At 42.7% G+C, this 13,644-nt stretch overlaps 1 protein-coding gene and 1 long non-coding RNA gene across 3 annotated transcripts in view; both read left to right on the top strand.

The window, feature by feature from the left end:
- The window catches only part of LOC309645695, a 331,483-nt gene that overhangs the window by 135,327 nt on the left and 182,512 nt on the right, over positions 1-13,644 (top strand). The gene's annotated exons all lie outside the window — the stretch shown is intronic.
- The window catches only part of GPRC5B (G protein-coupled receptor class C group 5 member B), a 53,474-nt gene that overhangs the window by 24,262 nt on the left and 15,568 nt on the right, over positions 1-13,644 (top strand). The window contains exon 4 of one of the 2 annotated variants that reach the window (XM_082431098.1): positions 1,667-6,100. The exons of the other annotated variant lie outside the window; for it this stretch is intronic. Coding sequence (XP_082287224.1) covers positions 1,667-1,786 — 120 coding nt within the window. The 3' untranslated portion in view covers positions 1,787-6,100. Of the gene's footprint in view, positions 1-1,666; positions 6,101-13,644 lie in introns of those variants that run through there. 2 annotated transcript variants of the gene reach the window in all.

Here is a 13,644-nt window from a genome sequence, read left to right as displayed (position 1 = left end):
GTTTCCAAATCTTGGCTTCCTTGCGTGGACTTGCAGTTGCTCGTTTCCCTTTCCTACCTCTCCCCATCCTGGCACTACCCAGGGTGTAAAAAATCCCCAGGTGCCAAACAAGGACGCAATTTGAAATGTTGGCATCCCCAGAGTCTCCTTTACTTTCTATACTTAATAACTATCAAATTTTAGAATGTATTTAGTGGGCTTTGTGAACTAGTATTAATAACTCAAACCAGAAAAATATTTTCAATACCAGGAACCTATGGTCACAGGAAAATTAATTTTTTTCAACGCGTACTATTTTTGTTCCATATATATGGAAGCTGTACAGGTAACCACGGTGAAGACCCTGCATGCCTCTAGGCCTACGGACGATGACAATGCATGCGCAAGGATGGCCCACACCTGGGAGGCGCTCTCCCAGTATCCCGCTGGCCCATGATGGAATCTAGGATACGAACGTTTAGCAACAGGCTGGGGTGGCGGAGTTCTGACTTGTAGCATTTGCCACTTTCCATGTCTGATTTCAAGCTACCAGCCTGACGACATAATACAGAGGTAGAAAGGGGCACACACAACCAGAAGGAGCAGCTCAGCACACGGCCGTTCCAGATCCCCGCGGGCAGGTGTGCAGGGAAACCCAGGCACGGGATGGTTTTCCACGTGTGGTTGGGGGACCAGCAATGTTTGCATCACTGGGAACCTATTAGAAATGCACATCCAGGCCCCCACCCCAGACCTATAGAATCAAAAATTGGGGGTGGAGCCCAGCCATCAGTATTCCTAACAAGCCCCCCCCGGTGACTCTGATGGACACTCGATAAAGTTGAGACCCACTGACCACTGGTTTTTTATGCTGGCTGCGTTTAAAGAATTACCTGGGTAGCTTCTGAAACCTGCTGGTACCTGGATCTCGCCCCAGATATTCTGATGTAATTGGTCTGGGGCCCGGGCATCAGGACTTATTCAAAGCTGTGTGTTGCTAAGATTCAGGGTCAAGAATCTTTCTTGCTAAGAGTCAAGAAACCCAAACCGTGGTTGGAGTCCCTTAAGGAAATGTGAATGCAAAGACCCTCAGAGCAGCTCATAGGCGTCTCAAAGCCTCAAAACTTAAGCCATCTGAACGACATTCTCTCTGGCCTACAACTGGCAGACAGACGCTTAAGGCTACTGGTAGCACGGAAGGAAAGAGGAATTGTCTGGTGGGAGGAGTTCCCAAGCCTTGGGTTTTCTTTAGTTCCTCAACCCTGCTGGAAGGAAGAATTCACCTGCATGCCTTTCCTTTGTCCCAGTATTTTAACCAATCCTGTCATGCCTTGAGACCCTCCTCCCCACCCCTACATTTTGACCTTGCCTAGGAAAAAGCCCCTCTCTCTTTCAGATCATTATACAAAAATCTTGAAGGAGGAGAGTAGAAAGGGATGCTGGGAACACGCCTTCAAGTTGGAGAGTCTAGACACTAACTAGAGTTGACGGACTGGAAGTAAAGGTGTGAAGCCTCATGATGGAATCACCTGGAACTCTGAACACTCCTGGTGGCCAGCCCCACCCTAGCCAATCAAGTCAGAATCTCTTGGGGACTTGGGGAGATGGGGACTGCCCACTGGTGCAAACACACTGGAAAACTGGCAATATTAAGTGAAACTGAGCATGTACATTCCCCACAATGCAGCGATTCCAGTACTGTATCCAGCCCCTGGAGAAGCCCTTGCACACGTTACTGGCAGACATCAATGAGGATGTTCATGATGGCAGAAAACTGGAAACAGCCCAAAACTCCATCAGCAGCTGACCGCATAAATAAACTGTGGTTTACTGGAACAGCGAGTATACAGCACTGGACCTGAACGAACCACAGCTACCCGTGTCGGCTTACCTTAGCTTACAGTATTGAAGGAAAAGATGCAAGGCACAGAATAATACATACAGTGTGATTCTATGTATAGCAAATCTAAATGTTGAGGGTTGCATATAAAGGTGAAGAGAATCTAAATAGAAGCAAGAGAACGATTATCACAAAAGTTAGGGTAAGTGGCTTCATGGTGCGGGGGGAGCCTTAAAAGTGTTCACAGTGTACAACTTCCTTAACTGGTATGGTGGTTACCTGAGTGTTTGCTTTATAGCTCTATGTGTTTTATGGTCGCTATTATATGTATATTTCATCTCCTCCCAAGAAAAGGTAAGAAGAAATAAAGATGGTTGTCTGTAACTTGAAACTACAAAGTCAACTAATTAAGGAACAGGAAAGAGCAATTTAACTCTTTTGGGGGGGGGGGATGGGATTTAAGTGAGCTAATTCTCATCTGTCACATCAGGAAATCAGGAGATAGTGTCTAAACTTTTCCCTAACCCTAACCTTAACCACCCAGAGAAACAGCTCAGAGCTCAAAGTGACTGCCATAGAAGAGGGTGACAGATGATGCTCATTCATCCTCCTGTTTTATCCTCTATACCCGTAACCATGGGAACCATGTACAGGGATTACTTTGCTAAAAATTAAGAAGCAGCTAACGTCTCTCCTTAGTGGTTTTCCTCCTCCGGGTCTTGGCGGAAACTTGCACAGGCAGGTTATTCAGTAGAAGGAAGGAGCAAGGGAAGAGGCAGTGGAGGGGAGCAGGCAGTGAGATGAAAGACCCCAGTTTCCACCTTAGTTTAGAGACATCACTGTGGTTGGCTTCCAGCACCAACAGACGGCTGCCTCCATGGCCCTGCGCTGCCCTTGTACCCCTTGGCAGACTGGTGCGGAGCCAGTTACGGAAGGCCTTGAGAGGGCGGAAGGTCCCAGAGTGATGCGCTAGGCCTCCAGCTTCAGTTAAAGGCAGCGTGACAAGAGAGGTCTTGCATACTAGTGAGACCCACTTACGCTCTCCTCCTCTCCACTGCCCCCCGCGCGCTCCTGTGTCACTCAGTGACAGAGCTGAGAACCCCAGACATGGCTAGAGAAGCTGCCTAAGACATAGGGAGGAAATTCAGGGACCACAGGGTCATCCAGCTGCTCACTCAGTGTTGCCCAGATGTGGCCTCGGCACAAAGGACCAGCTGGGGCAAAAATACAGATTCCTGGGCCCCGCCTCAAACCTTGATAATCAGAATCTCGATGAGTGAGTGGGAATCAGCACCCACCACCTCTGCGATTTGAGTGATCCTTCTGATGTGACAAGTTTGGGAAAGAGCGCTGATCACTCAGCTATCACTCAGTGCCTGTTTCCTGAGGGCCCACGTCTGAGAGGGGCCCTGCCTCCTGAGGGCCTGGGAGGGGCAAGACCCGCGAAGTGCTCAGCACTGAGTCTGATCCAGAGAAGCACACACTACATATTAGCTATTACTGTTTTCAGGGCACAGTCTTTGACCTCAAGAAGCTCACAGAGGGGGAGGCAGGAAAATTAACAGGGAATTAGAGATGCTTACACACCAAAGACAGAAGGTGCTTCAGTAAATGTGCATCCATCACACAGATGGGTCCTGGGGTTACAGAGAAGACTGGTTCACACTCTCAAGTCAGATATATATATATATATATATATATATATTGCTTAAAATATTTTTTTATCCAATTAGCACCCAGCTTTTAGGATTCCGGGTAAATAATAAGACAACACTTCTATGGTACTTATTGGGCCCTTTGCGCATATGAAGTGGCAGTGAGGTATGTGCTGTTATTTTCCCCAATGACCGTACAGATGAGGAGACTGAGGCACGCAGGTTACGTAAGGAGCCTGGGGTCACACTGTGGGCTGTCTGGCTCCTGCATTCATGCCCGTAACCTCCACAGGGTCGTGGTCTCTCTCCCCAGGGAGATGAAGATTTCTGTAATGAAGACGCAACAAAAGGTGCTGCTCCCACATCTCTTCCCACATAGACAGTTTAGGAAAAACCAAAATGCCCAGCACCTGTGGAATGAGTAGATACCTGATAATTTATAAACTTGATAAAATAGGATGAAACCATTCAAAATGTGCTTTTTCAAAGCTTGAAGGAACAAGGAGACATGCCAAGAGCAAAATACAGTGGAATTTACAAAATTCCTATAAATTTTGATGATGCAAATTTTAAATTGCTCCATTCCAAAAGTTAACAATGTCTCCAAGGGGGACACTGTGGCTTCTGTCTGGTGGTGCTGAAAGCCAACAAAGCTGATGGCTCCAAAGGTAAAGTGGAAGCTAGGTTCTTTCACTCAGTCATCTCTGCCCTTGTTTTCCCTCTTGCTTTTCTGAAAAAAAAAATTTATTTTTCTTGAAAACAAGCGATTCCTATTTTATGTTTAGTCCTGAGTGAGATGTTCATAGTACACCCTTTAAATGTGACTGCCCTGTAAAAAAAAAATTACATTCATAACTAAGTGGTGGCCCAGCATTTCAACTCTTAAAAAAACTAAATATAGAGAAAGCGATTGAAAAGAAATGGGTGAATTTTTGTTTTCCCAAATGTCTACCGTCCACGTGCATCGCTATACCATTGCGGAAAACTTTCTAAAAGAACTAACAACATATACCAGACAGAAGATAAACAGACTGTCAGGGCATCAACATGTACACGGTGTTACTGCGATCAGGCAGACCGCAGAGGTGGGGAGAGGCAGGGAGGAGGAGAGGTCGGGAGCTGGGGAGTCCCAGGGGAGCTGGCCCCCCAGTATCAGCAGACCCACTGTTGGGAGACCCCAGGGAGAGATCCACCCAAGGGTGACGCTGCCCTAGTAGAGGTGACCACTGAAAAAATATTAATGAAACGTATGCTAGGAATAGTTTCTGATTGGGGAATTGGTAGAAAAGTAATGTTTCCCTCTCAGTTTGCTTGCTCACAGAAGGGTAGACTCTGGTGTCAAGCAGACCCAGGGTTCAAATCCTGGCTCTGCCATCTGATAGCTGGGCGACCCCAGCCCCAACCCCATTTCATCGTTTGAACTAAGTAAAATAATCTTGACCTCACAGAGTCCTCATGAGATTAGGGAGATAATGTACCGAATGTGCCCAGTGCAGGGACTGATACGTTGTAGGTATTCAACAAACGTGACTTCTTTTCCTCTGAGTGGCCTGTAGAAATACAAGCTGAAATGCTGCTAAAGAGTTCACTTAGCATCTTTTAAAACTCATAACATGTCACTCATCATCTGAAAGTTAGTTAGTTATCTTGCAAGCTCAGCTATCAAACATGGCCAAGGATTTGAAAGTAAGCAGAAGAAGCCAGTGTAGATGTTTTGGAATGTGTGCCCCAAACTCTGGTGTTTTAGTTGCAGGAGTGTCTCTGAGACCTCTCTCAGAGCTTGTGTGCCCATCCTTAAAGCATCATTTGGGCAAGCTGAGCTACCAGATTTCCTCAGAGCATAACTGAGTTTAGAAATGAATTTGTGTCCCGATGGCTGATAAGCACATAAAAAGGTGTGCATCAAAGAAATTAAAGCCACAGTGAGACAGACACTACACACCCACCAGGATGATTACAATGAAAAAGGCTCATCACACTAAGTGTTGGTGAGGATGCAGGACAACTTAATGCTCAGGCATCGCTAGTGGGGATGGGAAACAGTGCCAACACTTTAGCAAAAGATTTAGCAGGATCTTGCCAAATTAAGTATTATGTATGTACTCTCAGGCCCATCAGTTCCACTCCTGGCTAATCCTCAACTGAAATGAGTACTTACATCCACCAAAAAACATATACAAGAATGTTCATAAAAACTGGATACAACCCAAGTGTCCATCAATAAGAGATATACACATTGTGATACTATTCACAGGAAAGAATACTACACATCAGTGAAAAAGAGGAAACTACTGCTGCCCTCAACATTTTGGTTGACTCTCCCAGATGTAACAGCCAGCAAAAGAAGCCAGGCACAGAGTCCATACTCTTTCCATTTATGTGAAGTTTGAGAATAAGCAAAACTATTCTGTGGTGATAGAATTCCAAATAGAGTTTGCCTTGGGGTTGGCTGCTGCCTGGGTGGGAGCACGAGGGAACCCCTGGAGGTGGAGCCCATTCGTCATCCTGATCTGGGAGCTGGTTACGTGGTGTGTGCATACAGAGAAGTTCACTGTGCTGTACACTTAGGACCAGGGCACCCTGCTGTCTGTGAGTTTGACCTCAACAAAAAATAAAATAAAATTAAATTAAATAAATAAAATAAAACAAAATAAAATAGGAAAATGGGGAGGAAGAGAACAGGCATCAAAATCTGAGGACGTTTTCATTCAGATCCAGGGCAGGGTCTAAGGTGCCTCGACAGTCCCTGAGGGCTCCACACTTGAAACAGATTAGTAACAGTATCACACTATTAAGTGGAAAATTTGCATTTACTGAATGCTAGACATTATGTTCAGGGCTTTACACAAATGTATCATCTCGGTTAATCACCCCAGCCACTCTGGGAGGTAGATGCTATCATTATTTCCATTTACCAACGAGAAAATTAAGGCTCAGAGACACTAAGCAACTTGCCCAAGGTCACAGAGCTAAATAAATGGCCCTGCCAGAACTCTAAGCCTGGTCTGTCTGAGTCCAAAATCCATGGTCTTAACCATCATGTCATACTGATGCAGAGTATGAATTGGGGTCCCTGATCACCACCCAGAATCATCCAACAAAGCTTAAAGTTAGGCTGTATACTTTCTAATTGGGAGGTAGGGGAGTGTACAATATATATTACCAAGGTTTTTTTTTTTCTATTTTTACTGGACTGAATTTTTAAAATAAGATTATTTTTCAATTATAAAAGCTGTTCATAGTCATTATAGAAAATCTGAAGAATATAGAAAAAAATATGAAAAAAACCCTTCACGTCCCCAGTGGAAGAATATGTCATGGAAGATTTTCTTTCTAAAAAGAAAGAAATGTTGACGTGTAGAGGGTAATGTCAATAGTCTGGAATGTTTACCCCCCTTTCTTAACTGTGCCAGATGTTGGGTTGTGTTATTTTGAGGAAAGTTGAGCCAGCTTGGAAGCCACAAGGCACTGGGGCAGATTTGACAGTCTTGAATGTACAGTAATTACTGCTGTTGACTTCTAAACAATGTAAACTCAGGGCGAAGTCTCCTGGAAGGCAGCATTTTAAATGGAAACATTTGGTGCCGGAAGTGACAACAATAGTTATATTAAAACAGAATCTCAACATCAAGTTTTGACCCTGGAAAGGATCTTGATTCCTGGAAAGGGAGACATTTAATAAAAGCCATGTTTTTCACAGATGAGGGAAACTGAGGCTCCAACAGGGGAAGAAATGGGGCCATTGGAGCACAGCTTAGTTGCTCAGGGCACACCTTCTGGAGCCAGGCGACTTGGCTTTTACCATCATTTACCAACTGGGTGACCTGAGCAAGTCTCTTAACCTCTTTGAAGCCTCAGCTCCCTCACCCATAAAATGGGGATAGTAAGACCTTCCTCTCAGTAGAGTGCGAGGGTGAAATGAGATGGTACCCATTGCCTGGCTCATGGTAGATGCTCAATAAAATTATTTCTTAATTATATAGGCAATGCAGTGGCTGTAGAAAAGCTGGAAAATATGCTTTTTTCAAACAAATATTTAAACAAATTTTCTTTAAATCATGTAAGTGAGCTTTATGTCCTACTCATATGTGTTTATACATCTATTAGTATTTTCTTTTTACATCTGAATTTACAAGGGTAGCTCCATTTCGCAGTTAGCATCAAGATTGGAGATTTAGCACAGCAGTTTAAATAGCCACCACCTAGTAGGCTGTCCTTCGAAATTCTGTGTCTTCAAAAGCCTAGGGAGTCAGGGGTGTGAATGAACACAGAAGAACCCTGTCAGCCGTGTCTTATGACTTTTTTATTTATCTCTGCATTCTCAGCTGCCGCTGCCAAGACTGAACCTTTAGAAATATCCCAGGCATTTTGAATGAACTCGGGTTATAAACAGTTCTCATCCAGTTCAGACTGGCAGAAGCCCTGCATATTGAATGCTGCCTTTAAGTGAAATGGAAACAGATCCTCCAGTTTATTTTTATATAGCTCCTCTGTGAGTGTAACAAGCTAATAACTAATTGAGAAACTATTTCAATCTGTAACTAGGGACTGGCGCAGTATTCACTCATTATCTTGGTAGTTGGTCCAGAACCCGAGGCAGGCAGACAGGGCTCCAGTCAAGAAACCCTGATGACTAAGCCAACTTTATCAAACCTTAAAAGAAGGAGATGGGAAGTAACATTCCAAGAGTTTCAACTACAGAGTTCTTTCTAATAGGAAGCCGACTGGTGTACTGAAAAGAAAATTTGAATTTTTCAAGCCCTGACGTTGGTGAGAGACTTACTGACCCCCAAACAAAACTACTTTTTAGAAAGAATCACTCATATCATCTAGTCATTTTTACCCTCTAAATGTCTCCTAAACCCATCCACTTCTGTCCAGTTCCACTGCTACCAGGTCATCAGATCCATCTCCCACCTGCAGCCATGCTCATCTTTCTATAAAGCCCATCTGATGATGCCACTGCCCTGCTAAAGCCCTTTAAAGGCTCCCTGCTGCACTCAGGATCAAGCCCAAAGTCCCCCGAGGCCACTGCTCCCTCCCAGCTCCCCGGTGCCTCGCACCCTGCTCTCATCGCTCAGGCCTTCTTTCAGTCCCCCTTCCAGGCTCAGGGTCTTTGCCTCCATCCTTCCCTCATCCAAAAGCCCTCCCTGCCATTCACATCTAGTTAATTTCTAGGGGAACCTATTCAAACCCCCTGCTGAAGTCTCTCGAGGCATCCTGAACTTCTTCGGAGCACTCGTTACAGTCTGTAATCATGGATTCACGTGATTATTGCGATACTGTCTGGCTTCCCCACTAGGCTTGAGTTTCGAGTAGAACAACGTGTTGGCTTATGTTCTCCATTGAACCTCCAGCATGTGGCAGGTCCAGTCCTGCGCCCAGAGCAGGCGCTCGATCAATCTTGGCTGAACCAATGAATGAAACCCTACTCTAGCTTCCTTTGGAAGCCCCCAGGCCTTTCTCTCTCAGACTCCAGACTGTCAAAAGGACACACATCTTTTCCAGCAATATAAAGGATTCTCCAGGTCAGCGGGGATGCCCAGACTTTAGTATCGGAGAGGCAAGTATTTGCATCCAGTCTCTAGCACTTACTACCAGCATGCCCTTGGCCTAGTCGCTAACTCTCTCAGAGCTTGTTCCCTCACCTATAAAACTGGGTCCCTTGCGGATCTTATTGCACAGGGTAATCTTGATATTTAAATACATTAACTGAGATCACATACACAAATCCACCAGAAGAGTGCCTGGCACACAGCAGATGCAACAGGTGCTTAATAAATGGCGGTCCTCGTCAGGGTTCAGACCGCTGTTTGCCTGGTTTCCTAGGCAAAATATAACAAACTATAACTTGGGGTCTGCCGCCTTCCCTCTTGCCTTCCTTTGCCAGCACCTATTGTGTTTGTTGACTCAAGACCGAAAATGACGAACGTGCCAGACAGAGCCATGCTCTCTTGGAGCTAATCTATGTTTGAACTGAAAGATAAGTGTTTTCAATATGCAAACAATATCTTCAAGAGTTACATGAATTGGGTTAAACCCTCTCACAGCCATTGCTGGGAAACGATCCTAAGACACTGATCTTAGATACATACAAATATTTAGGAATATGGACATTTATTTGGTGCACGATATCAAAACACTTCTCTTTGGCTGATGTGAGAAAACGTTTAATGTCTACTCATTCTGATTGCAATTCCCAGGCTGATAGGAAAGACATGAACGTCACCTCACCATATCCTCACAGGTAGACCGCTCCATTTCCGCTGCCTGTTGCAACAATAACAACAACAATGATGAAAATAATAATAATCATTATAAGTACTATTTATTGAGTTCTTACAATATGTCAGGTGGTGTACAAGGTCATATATCCCTATGTTGTCTTTAATCTTCAAAACGACTCTCTGAAGGTATTATTATCTCCAATTTTCAGATGAGAACACAGGCTCTGAAAGGTAAGTGACTTTTCTAAGATGCAAATGTGGGATTTGACACCTCATTTGCCTGTCCCTAGTCTACTGCTCTTCAGGAAATCATCTCAAAGTTTGAAATAAAAGATTAACGTTTTCAATATGTAAAAATATCTTCAATGGCTGCACAAATGAAATTAAATTCTCTTAGGAATGAAGGCAGCCATGGCAGCAATATTCATAATGGTGAAACTTAGAAAGAAGTGTCCAATAAGAAAAATATTATGTAGCTAATCATGTAAAATAAGTTTATAATATAGGGGGATATGTTTACCATGTAAAGCTAGGTGAAAAAAGCAAGGGTACATGAAAATAACTGCTATGAAGTATGATCTCACTGATGTAAACTTAAAGATAGAGATCCATTTTCAAAAAGATTGACATGAAAGATGACAACTGGAAGTTCAAGGGACCCAGAATAGCCAAAACAGTCTTGAAAAAAGAGAACAAAGTTGGAGGACTCACACTTTCCCATTTAAAAACTTACTAAAAGCGACAGTAATTGTGACTGGATGGTACTGGCATAGGATAAATATATAAATCAATGGAATAGACCTGAAAATCCAGAAGTGAACACTTACACTTATTTATTAAATTTATTTATTTATTTATTACATTTTATGGTCAATTGATTTTCACCAAGGGTGCCAAGACCATTCAGTGGGGGAAAGAATAGTCTCTTCAACGTATGCTGCAGGACAACTGGATATCCACATGCAAAAGAATAAAGGTGGACCCTTAACTTACACCACATACAAAGAGTAACTCAGAATGGGTCAAGGACCTTAATAAAATCCCTAACACCATAAAGCTCTTGAAAAAAAGTGAGTGGAAAAAAGTGGTTTAAACATGGTCCATGGTCCAATAGATTAGACAATGGTTTCTTAGATATGACACCAAAAGCACAAGGAACAAATGAAAAGATAAAGTGGACACCATCAAAATTTAAAACTTTCATGCTTCAAAATACACCACTTTCAAGAAAGTGAACAGACAACCCATGCAACTGCAAATCATATCTCTGATTAGAGACTTGTGTCTAAAGTACATTTTAAAAAATCCTTACTACTCAATAAAAGACAGACAATTCAATTTAAAAAGGCAGAGGATCTGAATAGACATTTCTCCAAAGAAGCTATACAAACGGCCAATAAGCACCTGATAAGATAGTCAATCTATCTAATCGTTAGGCATTAGGGAAACATAAATCAAACCACACTGAGATACCACTTAACATCCACAAGGATGGCTATAGTCCAACAGACAGATAATAAGTGCTGGTGAGGATGTGTAAGAATTGGAACCCTCATCCACTGCTGGTGGGAATGTAAAATGGCGCAACCGCTCTGAAAACAATCTGGCAGTTCCTCAACCAACTGAACCTAGAGTTACCATATGACCCAGGAATTCTGCTCCTTACTATATACCCAAGAGAAATGAAAACATGTGTCCACACAAAATATTGCACATGAATGTTCATAGCGGCATTATTCATAATAGCCAAAATGTGAAAACAACTCAAATGTCCATCAACCGATGAAGAGATGCACAGATGTGATACATCCATACAATGGAATATTATCTGGCCATGAGTTGTATCCCCCTCAAATCCATATGTTGAAGCCTTAAACCCGCACATGTGACTGTACTGGAGATGGGGCCTTTAAGGAGGTGATTAAAGTTAAATGAGGTCATAAGAGTAGAGCCCTGATCTGATAGAACGGGTACCCTTATAAGAAGAGGAGGAGATACAAGAACTCTCCCTCCACTATGTGGGGACACAGCTAGAAGGCAGCTTCTGCAAACCAGGAGGAGAGCTCTCACCAGACCCAACCATGCTGGCACCTTGATCTTGGAAATCTAGACTCCAGAACTGTGGGGAAAAAAATGTCTGTTGTTTAAGTCACCCAGTCTATGGTATTTTGTTATGGCAGCCGAGTAATACAAGTCATAAAAAGAAATGATGTACTAATATGTGCTACAACATGGATGAAGCTTGAAAACACTATGCAAAGTGAAGATGCCAGTCACAAAGGCAAATCTATAGAGACTGAAAGTCCATTAGTGGTTGTCTGGGGCTGGGAAGAATGGGAGTCTTGCGGGCTTATAGCTAACGGGAGTAGGGTTTCCTCTGGGGGTGATGAAGATGTGCTAAAATTGATTGTAGTAAGGGTGGCAAATTCTGGGACTATAATAAATGTCACTGAATTGTATGATATATGAATTATATCTAAATAAAGTTATTTTTAAAAAAGAAAGAGGACCTTTTGATAGCAGTTATCTCTGGATGGCGAGACTTAGAATTATCTACTTTTTCGTTCAATTTTCCACAAAGGGTAAGTATTACTTTTCTAATCAGTTAAGAAGAAAGTTATTTTTAAAAATTCTGTTAAAACAAGTGCCAGCAGTATTCTCCTTTTCTACAAAGCTGATAAAGCTCACACCTCTGCAAGAGTCGAATACACACTAATGACAACTCCTCCAGGCCGGGCTTCTCAGTGTTTAATGTTCTCTCATGTACATTATCTCATGTGAGATTCACATTCTCATTGTGCTGTAAACAAGGCAAATACCTATTTTCTTCCTGAATGTATTTATATCCTGCTTCCTCTCTAAAAGGATTTCAGATAATTTACAAAAAAATATATAGCTAATAAAAATAGAAAAAAGAAAACCAAGTCTGAAGAGAAATGGAGAATTTAGATATGCTAACCAAGAAGAGTCAGTAAGTTGCTATAAATGAGGTTTAAATTGAACTGAGCTTCCTGGCAGACTAGGCAAAAAGGTAAAGTTAGGGAAGAAGCAAACCATTTCCCCAAGGGGAGCTACATTTTTCCTGGCACCGTTTGCTGGAAACATTTCTCATATGGGGATTTATTTTTGTAAAAAGATCGAATGGACCATGACCCAGGAATTCTACTCCCAGGTGCACACTCAGGAGATACTCTGAGATATCTACCAGGAGTGCTCGTAGCAGTTTTATTCATAATAACTAAAAACTGTAAACAACTCAAATATCCATCAAGAGTAGAGCGATAAACAACTGTAGTATATTCACACAATGGAATACTACACCACCAGTGAAAAAGAACAAATTACTGATACAACCAAGATGGCTGAATCACACAAAATGTGGAGTGAGGAAGCCAGATATAAAAGATTTTTATCTAAATGATGATCAAAAAACAGGTAAAACTAGTCGAGGATGATAGAAACCAAAACAGTGATTACCTGGGGGGCAGGGGGGTGAGAGGTTAGGAAGATGAGGTGGGTGGGGTGGATTGACTGGGATGGGGCATGGCGGAGCCTTCAGGAATAATGGAAATGTTCCGTATCTTGCCCTAAAGCTGGCTGGTACATGGGGAAGATGTCTATTCAGACCCTCTGTCCATTTTTTAATGTTTGGGGGTTTTTTTGATGTTGAGTTGTATGAGTTCTTTGTATACTTTGGATATTAACCCCTTATCAGATACATCATTTGCAAATATCTTCTCCAATTCAGTAGGTGGCCTTTTCATTTTGTTGATAGTTTCCTTCTCTGTGCAAAAGCTTTTTAGTTTGATGTGGTCCCATTTGTTTATTTTTGCTTTTATTTCCCTTGCCTGAAGAGACATATCCAAAAAAATCACTAAGACTGATGTCAAAGAACGTACTGCCTATGTTTTCTTCTAGGAGTTTTATGGTTCCAGGTCTTACA

Source organism: Balaenoptera physalus, assembly GCF_965194825.1.
Source record: "Balaenoptera physalus genome assembly, chromosome: 16".
Classification (NCBI taxonomy): domain Eukaryota; kingdom Metazoa; phylum Chordata; class Mammalia; order Artiodactyla; family Balaenopteridae; genus Balaenoptera; species Balaenoptera physalus.
This window is presented reverse-complemented; position numbering and strand designations above follow the sequence as displayed.